The following is a 16,306-nucleotide window of genomic DNA, read 5'->3' as shown; positions in this document are numbered from 1 at the left end:
TTCCTTCAGGTGCCGAATCTTGCACCCTGAGATAAAAGATATATTTATTAAAAAGAAATCTATTAGAAACTATAGAATTTAATATATATATTGGGATTACTAGTTTGTCAATTTATCATACTGACCTAAGAATTTAGTCTAAATAGAATTGTCCAAGTCGACAAGTATTAGCAAGCTGATATCGCAGCTACATGCAAATGAATGCATATGATCATAAAAATGAAAGCACATGGTAACGTTTCGTGCTATAGCATTTAAAGAATAGTATTGGCCTGTGATATTTTATTGATTTCGATTATTGTTTTATCTTATATTATATATTTTTTGTCGCTCTATATATTTTTGCTCTGATTTATTTTTTGAGATATTTGTTAATATATGTATCAAATTGTTTATGGTGTACGATTTATTTTTATTCCTCAATACTATAGGATAAGTATTATATATATATTTTTTAATGAATTATCAGAATTATTGTGGAAGCTCATATCTGGGCCTATAAAGATTTTTATGAGACTGTATCCTATAAAAAACCCACGACCTGAATATTATAATTATTAAAATATTTCATGCTCTACCGATTGATGCCAAGCAGGAGGCTAATCGTTATTTAACTATAAAAAATAACGTGACAATATATTTGTCAATATTTATATTAGCGGAGTATCGACGTAATATGAAAACCTCATGTAATGTGCTTTTCTTAAGCACTGCGCTAGAACAATTACATCAAGGAATCCAATCCAAGGAATTCTCTCTTCGGAGTTTTAGAGTTCATTTTGGCAGAGAAGGATAAAAGGCTTGTAATTGCATTGAATCTCCAACTTGCATCCGATTCGTCGCTCTGAAGATTCAAAGCTCTCAGCTCTGAAAATACGTGAATCATTAAATTGATATGAATTATTGAATTTCATGACACTATTTTAAATTGAAATAAATTGAAAATTGAAAATCCTCTTCGTTTAGGAATGAGAAGATTCTCTAAATGCTAGTATCACAGGACGAGAGACAGGCGTCCTATGAATGAGCATCTCAGGATTTCAATAATTCCAACCTCACGTATAACATCGAACTTGTAATCCACTGATATAGTGATAATGTCAGAGGTTGTCATCACATCACCATAGGTCATAGGTGATGTGGAAATGCATCACAAGGAGCACAATGGAGAGTTTATAGCAGCTGTGAAGGAAGTTGATTTGAGGCGTTCGTCCTGTCAATCATTGCCTGCTCAATTCCCTACCTCCCCTCCTCATCAGCGACCCAAGACCCGCCATTGTCAAAGCAGTAGCAGCATTTCGTCTCACCTTCTCAGTCACGTACAAACTCCTCGAATGATTTCATCACGCCACTGAGCCACTGAGCCACTGAGCACGAGGTGCGAGGCGAAAGAGATTGAGCCGGTGAAATACGACTGTAGGTTTGAACCAACTATTATCACCCGCGGGGAATTGAATTGTTCATTCAGTCGTTGTGCGATAGTGAACGAACAGGGAACGATCTGATAATTCTGATTTATTGCCCACTATCTTTCTTGTTTTACCCTCTCCCCTTCCAAACACCAACTTGCTATCTTACGCCATTTAAGAAGTACAGGTGCTGTTGTTGCCGTACTCTTGATGAACTTAAGTTTGAGAATCTGTTTATTTTCTGTTGAATGCAGCATATCCCAGATTGGATTATTTTAGATTTCTTCATTCATGCGAGTTACAATATAAGCTGACTTATACACTAATTAACAATTGATGACAATATATCAAATTATTCAACGACTTTTACGAAGAACGAAAATTAGAATTATTAATCAGAATGAAGAGTCAATGCAATTTGAATTTCGATTTTATAATATTGTAATGTAAATACATAAAGCGGAATTCTGAAGGGACTATATCCACTCAGCTAATGGGAATGGTTCCATAATATTCCCAGTGAGTACAGATACTATGTGGGAATCTGGCTTAGATCGATGATGTTTTAACAAATAATTGTCGGTTCTTGGGAAATGATATAGAATAATGGATGATTTGTCTATTTCGCGATGAATATTACATATTTTACAAAGAGGGAAATAATTATTGATAAATACTACTAAGAAATCACCAGCCCCTGTTTATTTCTATTCAATTTTTTATTTCATTATGGAAAAATGCCATAATATTATATTATTATTAGGATCATTAGTCATAATAATTGAAAAATTCCATTATATTGTATTTTAGGATAAATATGATCATTAGTCATAATAGTATAAGTACAATGATAAAATCATCGTGAAATATGTGAACTATTGAAATATACAATGGAGATAGAGCATAGAGCAGGTTTCATCAATATCATTCAGCGAAACTCGAGGTAAAACCGAGGGGTAGGCATGATACACCTTTGTCTCATGCCGCTCTTTCATTGTAATCAGTGAGCATTGATGAAGTCTGGAATTATGGATAAGAATGTTTAGTTTTTTTGTAGGTTTATTAGAGTAGTACTCTTATAATAATAATAATCTATCGGAAGGCAATAATATTTAGCCTTTATCTTAATATTAACCCTCCAGCCGAAGTATGAAAGGATGACAAATGTAGGCTGTATTGTCAGACTTAGGCTAGCTTCACACGCTTTCGGTTTCATTCGATTCGGTTCGTTTTCGGTTTGGTTCGTTACCGGAAACGAATGAGGCTTTCTTACATGTCAGGTTTTAAATCGTACGGTTCTAATTAGGTATTATTTTCTTCTCAAACACAGCTGTGTTTGGATTTTCACAGTTCATGCTGGTATATTTAAATATAACACCTGGTGTTAAATATTGTAAGATGTTATTTCTTGAACAACAAAATTTTAAAGTTAATTAAAAATTGTGAATTATTTGAATAGTTTCTTTTTGATTATGTTAATTTTGGATGTTCAGAGAGATTATTTTTTTAAATCGAAAATTTGTTCCTTGTTTTGACACATGGTATATAAACTTCATCTCTTCTCTCCATTGATGAAATCATGTAGGTAATAATATTCGTGGAAAATTTTAAAAAAAATTCTCTCCAAGTTTTAATTTATATCTTTCATATTTTTTCAGCAAACTATTCATTGAGAAAAAAATCTGGTGTGGTACACTCACACAACTTTCCTTGCTCATTGAACTATAATCCTCATTATCAAACGAGAATAATTTAGGGGAATAACATAATGACGATTGACGGCAACATATTTGCAACTACGATCAGACTACTGTATATGTGTATATACAATTGTTTTCAGAGTACTTTTTCCTTTATGTAAATTGTGAAATTCGATGATTTTTTTTTGAAATTCGTCAAAACAGCTGTTCTACAGATGAAATATCTTGACTATGACTGTGTTCTTTTTATAAACTGCTCTACCTACCCACGGTATATGGAAGAAGAAAAAGTAAAAACCGTGTACCAACCTACCTCATGCACGAGAAGGAGGTTACAAAGTCCATTTCTCAAGGATTGGGTGGACCCCTCATTAGTACCCCAGGGAAAAGACTCATGTCAGTTGATAGAGCTAATAAACAACTATACAGGGTATGGATTTCAAAAAATTCGTCAGAGCCGTTTTTGAGAAAATCGTGAAAAAATTGGTTTTTTAGTAACTGTCATTTTTCTCAAGAATATTACGGAGCTCCTGCAATTTTCTCATAAATAAGACTCATGTCAGTTGATAGGGCTTATAAATAGCTATCCATGGTATAAATTTGGAAAAAATCGTTGGAGCCGTTTTCGAGAAAACCGTGAAAAACATGGCTTTTTAGTCATTATCCGCCATTTTTCTCAAGAATATTACGGAGCTCCTGAAATTTTCCCAGAAATGAGACTCATGCCAGTTGATAGGGCTTATGAATAGCTATCCATGGTATAAATTTGAAGAAAATCGTTGGAGCCGTTTTCGAGAAAAACGTGAAAAACATGGCTTTTTAGTCATTATCCGCCATTTTTCTCAAGAATATTACGGAGCTCCTGAAATTTTCCCTAAAATGAGACGTATACCAGTTGATAGGGCTTATAAATAGCTATCCATGGTATAAATTTGAAGAAAATCGTTAGAGCCATTTTCGAGAAAAACGTGAAAAACATGGTTTTTTAGTAATTATCCGCCATTTTTTCCGCCATCTTGAATTGAATTTTATTGAATTTCTTATTGTCGGGTCCTCAGGGTATAAGGACCTTAAGTTTAAAATTTCAAGTCAATCGGTTAATTAGGAATGGAGTTATCGTGTTCACAGACATACACACATACACACACACACACACACACACACACACACATACACACACACAGACCAATACCCAAAAATCATGTTTTTGGACTCAGGGGACCTTGAAACGTATAGAAAACTTGAAATTGGGGTACCTTAATTTTTTTTGGAAAGCAATACTTTCCTTACCTATGGTAGTAGGGCAAGGAAAGTAAAAATGTTTCTGTGAACTAACAGAAATTAATTGACCATATGATTTTGACTTGGAAAATTTTGAAACAGATAATCACGATATCAGGTTAAAATAAAAACAAAAAAGGCAAGCTTGTGTAAAAGACTTTGTATTTCCTGTTTCCCTAGCAACGAATTCGAATTTAATGAAACCTATTCCTGTCGAGGGGGCGTTCGGTGCTATGCGGTTGCTATTCGGTACCGAATTCAAACCGAATCATCGTTTCACACTTATCAGAATTTGCCGACAACGAAACGAACCGAACCGAAAGTGTGTGAAAGTAGCCTAACATATTTCACTTCATGCACACATGGTATACATGGCATACTGTTTGTTGAAGCTGATATTAAAATGTACAACAATCAAGTTTTCAAATATTATTGGAAATGTATATGCAGATACAATTTACAACATATGCTTGGTAATACACTATTACCTGCAAAACTTTCAATTGGCCAATGAAATAAAATTAAATATGCATGCTTCTTGAGATTCACTATTGTAGTTCAGTTACAATTTTATGATGCATATCGAAGTGACTGGCATTTCTCTCACATAGAGTCCTATGTAAATATGCCAGAATGATTCGAAGAAAGGAGATACAGCCTAAGAGATTCTCAGAATTGAAAAACTCTTGTAGGCTATGTTCCATTCTATTTTATGTTGCCTACAAGTTTGTTGAATCAGTTCTCAAGCAGTTGCAACATTTTTTTCAATCTGGAAACGATCATGGGTTAGAGGTTTTATTTTCAATTTCCTCCCTTTGTGGAACTGTTGATTCTCCTTGTGTACTGGCGTTTTCAATATTTGAAGAAAGTATTATTCTTGATGTTGAGTTTGCCTCTTCCCACCAACCGAAACAAGACGAAGCTTTATTGGATTCGTGATTCGACGCGAAGCGCTTATTTATACGGTGGAAACCGAATCTCTCTCCCCTCCCCCGCTGTCACGACCGCCGAAAATCCCCCATTTCTTTTCCTACTAATCCACTGCTGTCCTATTCCCGCTAATTTATTGTACTGCTCTTCGAAAAATATCTGCGGCCTCGGTTACACGCACGCGTTGCATCACACTGCCGCAGAAGGAGCGTTTCTAATTTCGAAGAAAGAAGGTAGCAGGAGAGAAAGAAAGATTACTTGGATGAAGAGTACACGACACCGGTGGGAATCACGTAGATTATAAGAACTTATTCACCCTCAAAGACCCATTGGTGAGTAATGTGCTGTCATCAATCATCCCTGACTTCGCAGCTGAATTCCATCCAGTTTTACATTTTTAAACACAATTCAAGGGTGAGGGTTGGATGGATAGGGATTAATCGAGGATTGGCGGTCTAATGAAAGCTGTATATTCTCCTTCTGTAAAGTATTGTTGCAATCAACTGTAGGATAAGTCTTCATTTCCCCCAGTTCGCCCACTCATTCCATATCATTAGAATTTCCTGTATCCAATTACTGCAAGATCTTAGTAGTCTGATTAATTAATTTACTAGAAAAATCTTAGTGTATTTCAGAGTAGGAAAGAGTTGTACTCCATATTGAATTTGTGTACATGCCCAACGAGTGGAAATTTCATGAGATGCATATCATTTATTGTAGGTTATATTATTCTCCCTGAACACTAGACTGGGCACTACAGTAGAGCAGATTGGAAAAAAGCGTCTTGTCTGGTTGGAATATACACAGAGGATGAGTGATGTGAGGTGGCCCAATAAGGGGATACAAGAGGATACTGAAATTGGATCCACCTGGAAAAAGAAGGAGAGATAGACCGCCGGAACTGTGGAACAAAAAGGTTCATACTAGGATGGTGAATAGGAATCATGTTCAGGGTGATTGGAATGATCTTAATAGATGACAAATGGGATGCGAGAAAAGACTGGAGCTGTAGAATAAACTCGCTTATTTACGGTACATACAACTTGACTACATAATATAATGGATAATATAACTAGACAATTATGAGAGACTCATATGTTAGTAATGTTAACATGAGTATTCATATAAATTGCAATAGTTTGTTGTTTAATTTGTATGTAGAAGTTTTGTTTATAAATTTGACATTTTCATTCCTCTGATTAAAGTTTTCTTATTTCAATTCGAATATGTATCTCAGGTCAATTATTTAAATAAAACCCACCTACTTTAATGTTATCATCGATCGCTCTTCTGCCACAAAAACCGTGCCACAAAGACATATTGTGGCAGAAGAGCGATTGATGATAACATTAAAGTAGGTGGGTTTTATTTAAATAATTGATCAAATCATGTGACAATTAATTACTCCACTCCTTCAGAAGGCTCCACTCCTTCTGAAGGTTGGAAGTTATCATCAATACGTAATTATGCAATTAGGCTATCACAACCACTGTGAAGAGAACTTTTTTTCTCCTAAAAACTTAATTATATATTAACATTGCACGAACTAATAATTTAATATATTTAGCAATGCATTTTAACCTATCGTAATCCTTTTCTAAAACCACTCAGATTTTTAGTTTTTAGTTTTAGGATATTCAATTCCAATTTTTCAAAAGCAAAATTATACAGTCAAACATGTTTTATTCATTAATATCGGGGCACCGAGCTTCGCTCGTTATTTATTTATTTATTGATAAACAGGAAACAATTCTTTAAAATGATTGGGGAAGGACTAACAACCACAACCCAAAACTGTTCCTTCCCCGAATTTTTATTTATACACTATAAATAGTCCAAGAAGTAGGTTTGGTATGTCCCATACACTTGATTTCAGGTCCAATTTTCAGTCCAAATATTTGAAAACAGAAAAGTTCTAATTTATATTGTATACAAACTAAATTGAATAACACTCACTTATCACTTAAATCTGTAAAATAATGATTAACTTAGAAAATTATGATATACTCTAATTTAGAAATGATATACCATGTCAAGTCAACAAATCAGATTATTTTGATCAAGTCGATTAGAATTTCTAAATAATATTTCTCGTGAGATAAGCTGATTGATTACACAGCTGAACATAATTCTGTCTCTCTCCCACACAGGCACAAGCATCTTCTGTTATCGAAAGACGACGAAATTATCCTTGTTTTTCCAAGGATGAATGATTTATTATTATGCTTCTCATGTCCTTCAGCGAGTTTTCCCAGGGAGGAGACCTAGTGGTCCAAATAATTTCGTGAAAGTCATTGGAGCCGTTTTCGAGATCCGTTGGACATAAATAAATAGCCATATAACCTTATAACCATATAAATAACCGAATATATAAGTATATACAGAAATTACTCGCTTAATATAATAGGATATGCAATATTCAACAACAGGAATCTCAATGACTGAACATCATCACAATTTGTATGATTCAGCAGACATCATGATTTCAACAAACATCATCGATGCAGTAACTGAGTCAGTCTACTAGTCAAAATAATGAGAATAATATTATAATTTGGATTCCAGCTGACAGGCTGAATGTTATTGGAATAAGGACAGCTTAATTTAGGGACTCAATAAATTTGAATTATGAAGCTTTTCAATTCATTATGATTGGATAAAATGAAAGAACAAGAATAGTGTATGGCCTCCACTCAATCATGCAAGAATATGGGACGAGATTGCTGCGGTCTAAACACGATATTTTGACATTTTATCGGTGAGAATCGAATTAGTTTGCGGGCGCCCCCCATCGGCCAAGCCCGGATAATAATAATTATTGTCATCGATTAATTGCAGCGGTGAAGCTGGGAGAGTCGCCTCCAAGCCGAGCCGGACGTCTGCGCCAATTTGCCAGCCAACAAAAGCCGACAACTAGGACTAATCCGATAACAAGCAATTACCGTTTACCTCGCCGGATTGAGCTTTACTCATTGTCGGTCGATATTGGATCCGATCGAATAGAGCCGCCCCGCAGCCCGCCCCTTGTCTACTGCATCACTCCGTCACCTTTTTTGCTGCAATTCTCATTCGATGCTCTGGTGTGCAAAACAACACCAAATCACAAATTCAGATTTCACTCTACTCTATTACTTGCCATCTACTGTGTAGATTTCACACATGTACTCACAAATGTAGCAATCTGTGTTTGAAGTTTTTTAAACCAGTATTTTTCACGGTTCGTCAATTAAAATCTCAATCATTAGTATTCCTCAGTTCAGATCAGAAATTTTAATGGGAGAATTTTTGCCGTATTTTGTAAATCCGTACCTTTTCATTCCAGCAGGAAAGATAATCACCACCTACTGATAACCTGGACCACTCATTATCCATTCATGTAGATATGATTTGTCCACAAACAGTTCACTATACAACATCATTCACTCCACTTCTTCACTGTTTGAGGAAGAAATAACTCAAACATAAACACGATGAATTTTTTCTATATTAATTAGTACTTGTTTCAACCAGGTCTTAATGTTTGATTTTGGAAATTTACAGGTATTTGCAAACCGCTCAACATTCAACCACTCGCTATGGAATGAATCCACTCATCGTTTCGTAGTCTCTGAATAACATAAATAAGGACATAATATTGACCAATTCATGTGCTCGACTTCCGTTTTCATAAGAGGCAAACCCCGGAATAAGCTTAATGGAAACACAGAACAATTGCCATGGTTCTTCATAGTTTTGGGTTCTCCATTCTCCTACAACATAGAGTATAAAGTGTTCACATTGCTGCATCCTCGTGCTTGACTTTTGCACCGGTCTTTTTGCTGGAGACCAAGGAGCTGGGACTCGAGCAACAGCCCTTCAGGCAGGAGCACCCCACTTGACCGCTACTCTTCTCTCATCCAAAGAGAGCCCTACAGCATTATTGTCTGCCTTTCTTCCTCAAGCCTCACCTCTCTCTATGCTACCGCCTCTCACATGCCTTCAGTTTGACTCGCGTTGATCTTCATCCAATTATCAATTAGATAACATTCTCATGTTACTGCTCTCTTCGATTGATATTTGTGAATAATCCAAAACTCTTTTTAAATTGAATCAACAAACAGAGGAAAACATTTTCGATTAAAATTCGAGTTAAAATCGAATACTTATGTGATTGAATTAGGTATTCCATAATCAAGTTTTATCGAATATCACGATTATGACTATTACGACTCATGCGATTACTAATTGATATGAGTACAACTGTATGGGGCATTGAAGAGTTCCAGGAATCGATGAATTAACACCCACTGTACATTTTATATGACTGGTTTAGGTTAGGATATCATTGTTAGGATACGAACAGAAAGGTCAGCTCGATATGTAGATTTCAGCCCGCTATCGACCTTCTATATATGTAATATTTGTAAATCTATATCTATAACTCCTATTGTTTCTATCATTGCAAGCTATTAAGTAGCATCGTGGCATCGACAGCGTTCGCAACTTCAGTCAACATCATAAATATGATGTTGATAATAAGTGATCGAATACCGTGACATAATTTCATCAAAAAATATTATTTGATCCATTTTTCTATTAGTCTTTCATTATTCATTTCCACGATTATTTCCTCTGTTCTATTACATTTGATACAGCATCATGTGATGAGACACATGAAAAAATATCTTACTATTATTTTTAATCAAGTTCTATTGATTTCGGATAACATTTTCGTTTATGCTGTTGCAGTTTCAATTTTCTAAAACATGGTTCAAAGCTAGTATCATCTTAGTATTATTGAGTTCAATCAGTGGAAAAGTAATCCAGGAGTTGTTACTTTTCATCAAATTAGCTAATGGTATTAAAAAGTAAAATGGCTAAAAGTAATGCCGGGTAAAAAGTAAGAAGAGCTTGAAATGTTCCCATTAAGAATTACATAATAGAAGCAATTACTTGTCTAGAAGCCGTCCTAGACAGGTATTGTGAGGGGAGTGGGGTTGTACGATAGCTGCTGCATTAGCTGTTGATTGGCAATTAGCATCGGTGGGTCACACCATGCAGCTCGGCTCGAAACGTTGATTATGATTTGGCAGCAGACTTAATTAAAACGCCCTGCTAATAAAATTAAACTACAGAAGCGAATACAAAGTCAAGTTTGTGCATGGGTGTAGGTGGAAGGGGAGGTGCGAATACGAGTAGGCCTACTGTTCGGCGTCACTCAGGCTAGATTAAATATTGGTTGGGGAGTTGACAGAACTCAGCGTACTGCATGCATAGTAATGCATTAATTATTACGGTGAAAGATTTATTAAAATACATTGACCATTCACAGTAGTGCTTAATTATATTGTTTGAAATTAGCATGTGTTCAGGAATTTTGGAATAATAGGCGTGAAGATGATTTATTCAACCACCCTATTTTTGCACTCGCTTCTCTTTCTTTATTGATGCGATATTTTCATGTTTCACTATCATCTATCTCCAAATTAAATGAAATTTGTCATGGGAAGAATTTAAAGAAAATATTAGGCTATATTGAAGCCTTTGGAAAATAATATGCATAGTAATGGATTAATTATTACTGTGAAAAATTTACAAAAATTGATTAACCATTCACATAAGTGTTAAATTATATTGTTAGAAATTAACTTAGTCTTATGAAATGATTATATGTCCTAGAAATGATTATAATTATAATTAATATTATTCATGACATAATAGTGCTGTCTAGCAGTTGGCATATTCACTCATTCCTATCCATCTCTATTTATAGATGCACAGCTGATTTAGGCCAACTATAATTCAATCCATTTCAATTGCACATAGACACAAGAAAGAACCAAACAATCATAATTAACCAAGGGCTTACATAGTTTTATTCACGCAAAATATTAGTTTCAATATCATTAAACGATTCTATAAATCTTTTATTGGCTAGATATATGTCTTGACACCAATGTAAATTTTGGAGCGAGACTCAATATGTCTATTGCATATTATGTTATCATATCAAAATATACTACCTTTTTTACACTTTAATATCATGCTGGACTTTATTCTTTATACTAATAACTCGTTAGCTGTTTATCAGCTTAGGCTACAAGCAAGTAGACAAGCTTTCCAACAAGCAACAAAATGACCGCATGTCTTAACCTCTTCCTATAGTAGTGTTGGAATTATATAATTGTTTTCTCATGTAAAGTGTTTGACTTGTGTTGCAGAAATGCAAGTGAAGACGCCGCTGTTCTCGGGGCAGGGGTGGCTGGCATTCCCAGCGCTGCGGGCGGCATACAAGCATGTGCAGCTGGAGGTGGAGTTCCGCCCCCAGGCCTGGGATGGCGTCCTCTTCCTCACGGGAGAGCGCGACGACCTGGCCGGGGATTTCATGGCCATCATACTCTACCAGGGCTTTGTTGAGTTCAGGTAGGCCATCTGCATACTATCGATTGATCCTAATCATCAATGAATCTGTTCTGCTTGGCCAAAATAAAATTGGTTCTTGTAGGAGTTTTACACCAATTGTAGACACTTTGTGAATGTTCACTTCCACCAAGGTCTATAGTAGAGGTCATGATACCAATGCTAGTTTTGGAGCGAGGCACAACATGTCTATTCCATAATATATCATTTATATCTAGCTTTGATATAATTATCGAAATAAATTCTTTGCTATGTATACTATAAATTGACCAAAGCGAAGCTGAGGACTTAGTTTCGACTGGATCGGCAATTGTCTGTTTGTTTGTACCGCAGTTACAGTGGCAGTTATTGTCCGATTTGGATGAAATTTGTCGGTGGTGAACCTTGAAACGTCTGAGCCGCTCCAAATCATACTGTATTTATTAATTGAAGAAAACTTCTCACTTGATTGCACCATTTCTTCCCTTTTCAACACGATATTTTCCTGTTTCATAGATGAATAGCTTCTAGACCTACCGAACCGGCCGGAGACATCACAGCTTAGTTAGCTCTTGTTTTCGTTTTAGTATGAGATCGGAAACCGACTTGTGAGTATAAACATCATGCATAGGCATAACAAGCCGCCATAACATTGAATCCACTTTTCATGAAAAACATTATTAGCAACCTCCTGTCATTGTCACCAACAAACCCATCTTATTTAGAATCATTTTCTGTCTCACTATCGTCTGTGAGACGATTCATCTTCTAAATTGCCTACTGCATATTCCATTTCTCTGTCAGTTGACCGATTTCTTATAATTAATTGTTAGAACATTTGTAATATAAAATAGAATAGAATAGAATGACTTTTTATTTATGTTGACGTGGCGAAGTTTGGACAATATTGTCCACTCTACCACTTAACCACGTCGTTAGCAAACAATACAATACAAAATATGCAGAGATAACTCAAAAAAATTGAAGCAAGAAATGACAATAAAATGAAAATAAATATGAGAGATCAATATTGAATAATAAAAGTATTTTAGAAAAAAAGTGTTTTCCAATAAACTCAATCACTTCACTGCTGAAAGAAAAAGCAAAAAATAAATTAAAACAAAATAAAAGACAAGCTACTGGAGAGAATTAATACAGTAAGAATTGGAATCAAAGATGAAATTTGTTTATTTTATGAATAGTGGATATGGATATGAGGAAAAAGAACCAGTGTAGGCCTAACAGTATTCAATACCTGGGAAAGAGAATAAAGAAAAGTGGGGAAAATCAGATAGCAAATAAGAAGATTTCAAATAGGAAGAATTTTCAAAAGAAAGAGGATAAAATGTTTTATAGACAAGGAAAAAAAACTGCGAAAATAATAGAAATTTAAAAGACAAGCACACACCAGACATTCAACATTCACACTCGTGAGCATCCTATGAGGATACTGATAAATTTAATGATAGCAAGATGAAGCCCCGTCTACCGACTCAAACAAGCCCACCGCCACCCAACAGCCAACCAACAACTGCACGCGCGAACCGAGTCCCACCACCCAACAACTTAATATTGTCTGGCAATGCATTCCACAATCTAACTGCCTTCACCAAAAATGATCTATTGTAAATCACTGTCCTGTGTTGTGGTGTAACCAGAGAAGTGGCATGATTCCGGGTTCTCATCGTGCTAATTTGTGCTAGGTGAACAAATTTACAAAAAATATAAGATGGCAGCTTGTTTTTTAGAACCTTATTTGTCAAAATTATAACATGGAAATCTCTTGAAACACTCAACCTCAAGACTGAAGCATGATCATAGAAAGAAGAAACATGGTCGAATCGCCTCAGGCCATACACAAATCTCAGACAATAGTTTTGAGCTGTTTGCAGCTTAGTGGCAAGATCCACACTTAAATCACCATATGCCACATCAGCATGAGAAAAGTGAGGGAAAATCAATGTTTTCACCAGCATGAGCTCCATATTCAGTGGGATACCGTCGCCAACCCTCTTCAGAGTATGAACACCTGCAAAAACCTTCCTACAAACTGACTGCACCTGCTCATTCCACTTTAATGATCTATCAATGATGAGACCCAAATTACGCACAGAGGTACTGTATGGAAGCTGGTGATGATTCACAATGACTTTAGGGATAGCAGAAAGATCAAGTTGTCTCCAAATCTGTGGATGACAAATCAATATTATAAATATGTGGACGATATGAAGGTACCTCCTTGAGAGACGTTTATAAGTCCGGTGGCCCTGGAAACAATTTCTTTAGCACTTTCAATGGAGAAAATAATAGATAAATCTTCACAATATACTGTACTTTCTTAATGGCCCTTCTCATTAGTTTGAAAATTGTAGGCTATTCATGAGCGAGGTCTACTGTTTGCAGAACTACTAGTAATTATACCAGACTATATTCTTCTTACTACACTATGTATTCGAGTACTATAATAATAGACTATATTCTTAATACTAATAGCACGTTAGCTGTTCATCAGCTCAGACTAACAGCTCAACTTTTCAACAAGCAACAAATTGACCGAGTGTCCAAACTCTTTCTATAGACCTTGACTTCCACTCCACTCTGTCAATTGCGAATATTCCACTTTGGCTAATTTTCACTTGTCAGTATCAGTAAACATATCCGGTACAGTGAGAATATTATTCCTACAAGTTGTAATAACACTACACTTGCTCGGCCGAGCTGAGTGGGAATAGTCTCATTAGAGCTTATGAGGATTATACTTTCACTGTACGGGGCACTGAATCCGATATGTGGGAATTCAGCTTGTAGCACCAATTATATGATTTTTCTTCCGTGTAGAGCAGAAATTCAATGATAAGCTTTTGTTTACCAAGTGCTTTTAATAGTGTGCTACATCTCAGAACATTTAGAAACGAGGTAAAGTTGAAAATCAAAGATAATTCTTTCAAATCAATCCCTAGAAAACTTGTTAACGAATCATAACAAAGTATACAGTACTTTGTAGATTACAGGTACTGGAATTAATTTCATAAACATTTTTCAACGTATTGACGATGAAAAGTTGCAAATATTTTGATTGGTTGCAGTAGAATTCCGTCTTGATATTGTCAAAGCCACAGATTTATTAATACAACTTGAGAAAATAGTCCCGGTTGTTTCACGATTATTAATCTCTAAGTGAACTGTAAACATTGAGCAGGAAAATAAGTAGTGTGGTTGAATCCCTACGATTGGTCATTAGCCCAATGACCAATGGAGGCTGAGTTCAACTGTCATTGGCCGAGGCTAGACATACCCAATTATTATGCTTAAGGAAATGGTCATGAGAGCAGCTAAACAACAAGGATCTTCAAAATTTATAACATAAGTTAATTTTTTTCTAAAATGGCAAATATTCATCTATAACTTAATAACTAAGTTGTAATACCCACATCATTTTGATGAGCAGATTGATCTCATGAAGAGAATGAGTAAAACAACCTCTTCATAATATCATCATGAATTCACTGTGGATATCCTCAACCAGCATCCCAGCCATGCGCATGTGTTTGAATGCCATTGTAGGTGTATTTTATGGCATCCAGCTGCCTGAGCTAGGTGACGGTGACACTATACACGTCGTAGCTTTGAAGCAATATAATCATTTGATGCATAGTAAACATGTTTATAGTTCATTTGGTATACTGTAGTACAGCAACAGATTGTTGTACTCGTGTGATGTTAGTATACTCTAGGCACCTGCAGGTGTTAGTATTCATGTGAAGTGTCGAATCCTGTTAATTAGTTCTTGTTGTGAATCACTGGTTAAAATGAGTGACGAACTCCATATATTAGTGCAGTAATATTTCAATAGTTAAACTTTCTATGAGTGTACATCAGGTATCAATTTCGAATGAACAAAATTAAAATACACTATTACTATGTCAAAATTCATCAAATCTTTCTTATTTCCGTACCACCATGAATAAGTATTTGATCCGAATACCGGTTTTCAAGCCATACCAGCTTTTCATACCCCAAATAACATGTTTTAGTGAACGCAGACTTTGATTTTCAGTATTAATTCGATTGCAAATTCAATAAAAATATCACAGACCACCTTCCATTTACTCATTAACAATGGAAAAAACTTAATGAGTAACAGTTCCTCATCGGTAAAATTTATTAAGTGACCTTGCGCTTTAATAAATCTCCAGAAATTTTTGCAGTTTGATACCAATAAATATTCTTGAATTATGTAGTTGAAAGTTCCAGAAATATAAATTACAATCTTCTATATAATCATCCGTTGAAAAGCCGGTAGTAAATAAAATCTCTAAAGCTTCTCAACTGAATTTCGTATGAGAAACTGAGAGCACCAAGGGTTCCATAAAATAGAATGTTAAATTAGAAAGCTTTATTCCTTCTTAAGAATGCTTCGTGTTCTCGTCTTGAGTGAGGAAAAGTTAGTTCGTGCTTAGTCATAGAGAATCATACCTCGTAAAATCGTAATATCGAAATTCAACAAATCGAGAATTTGCAGTGAAGCAGTGAAAAATATTAACGACAGCCTCCACTATTTATTACTCTATTACTCCTATATTAGAGAATGTTGTACTATAACTCCTC

At 35.3% G+C, this 16,306-nt stretch overlaps 1 protein-coding gene across 1 annotated transcript in view; it reads left to right on the top strand.

Moving 5' to 3' along the window:
* The window catches only part of LOC111063007 (pikachurin-like), a 249,963-nt gene that overhangs the window by 182,576 nt on the left and 51,081 nt on the right, over nucleotides 1-16,306 (top strand). The window contains exon 4 of the mRNA XM_039421552.1: nucleotides 11,521-11,722. Within this exon, the coding sequence (XP_039277486.1) occupies nucleotides 11,521-11,722 (202 nt within the window). The remainder of the gene's footprint in view (nucleotides 1-11,520; nucleotides 11,723-16,306) is intronic.

Source organism: Nilaparvata lugens, chromosome 2 (genome assembly GCF_014356525.2).
Source record: "Nilaparvata lugens isolate BPH chromosome 2, ASM1435652v1, whole genome shotgun sequence".
Lineage (NCBI taxonomy): Eukaryota > Metazoa > Arthropoda > Insecta > Hemiptera > Delphacidae > Nilaparvata > Nilaparvata lugens.
This window is presented reverse-complemented; position numbering and strand designations above follow the sequence as displayed.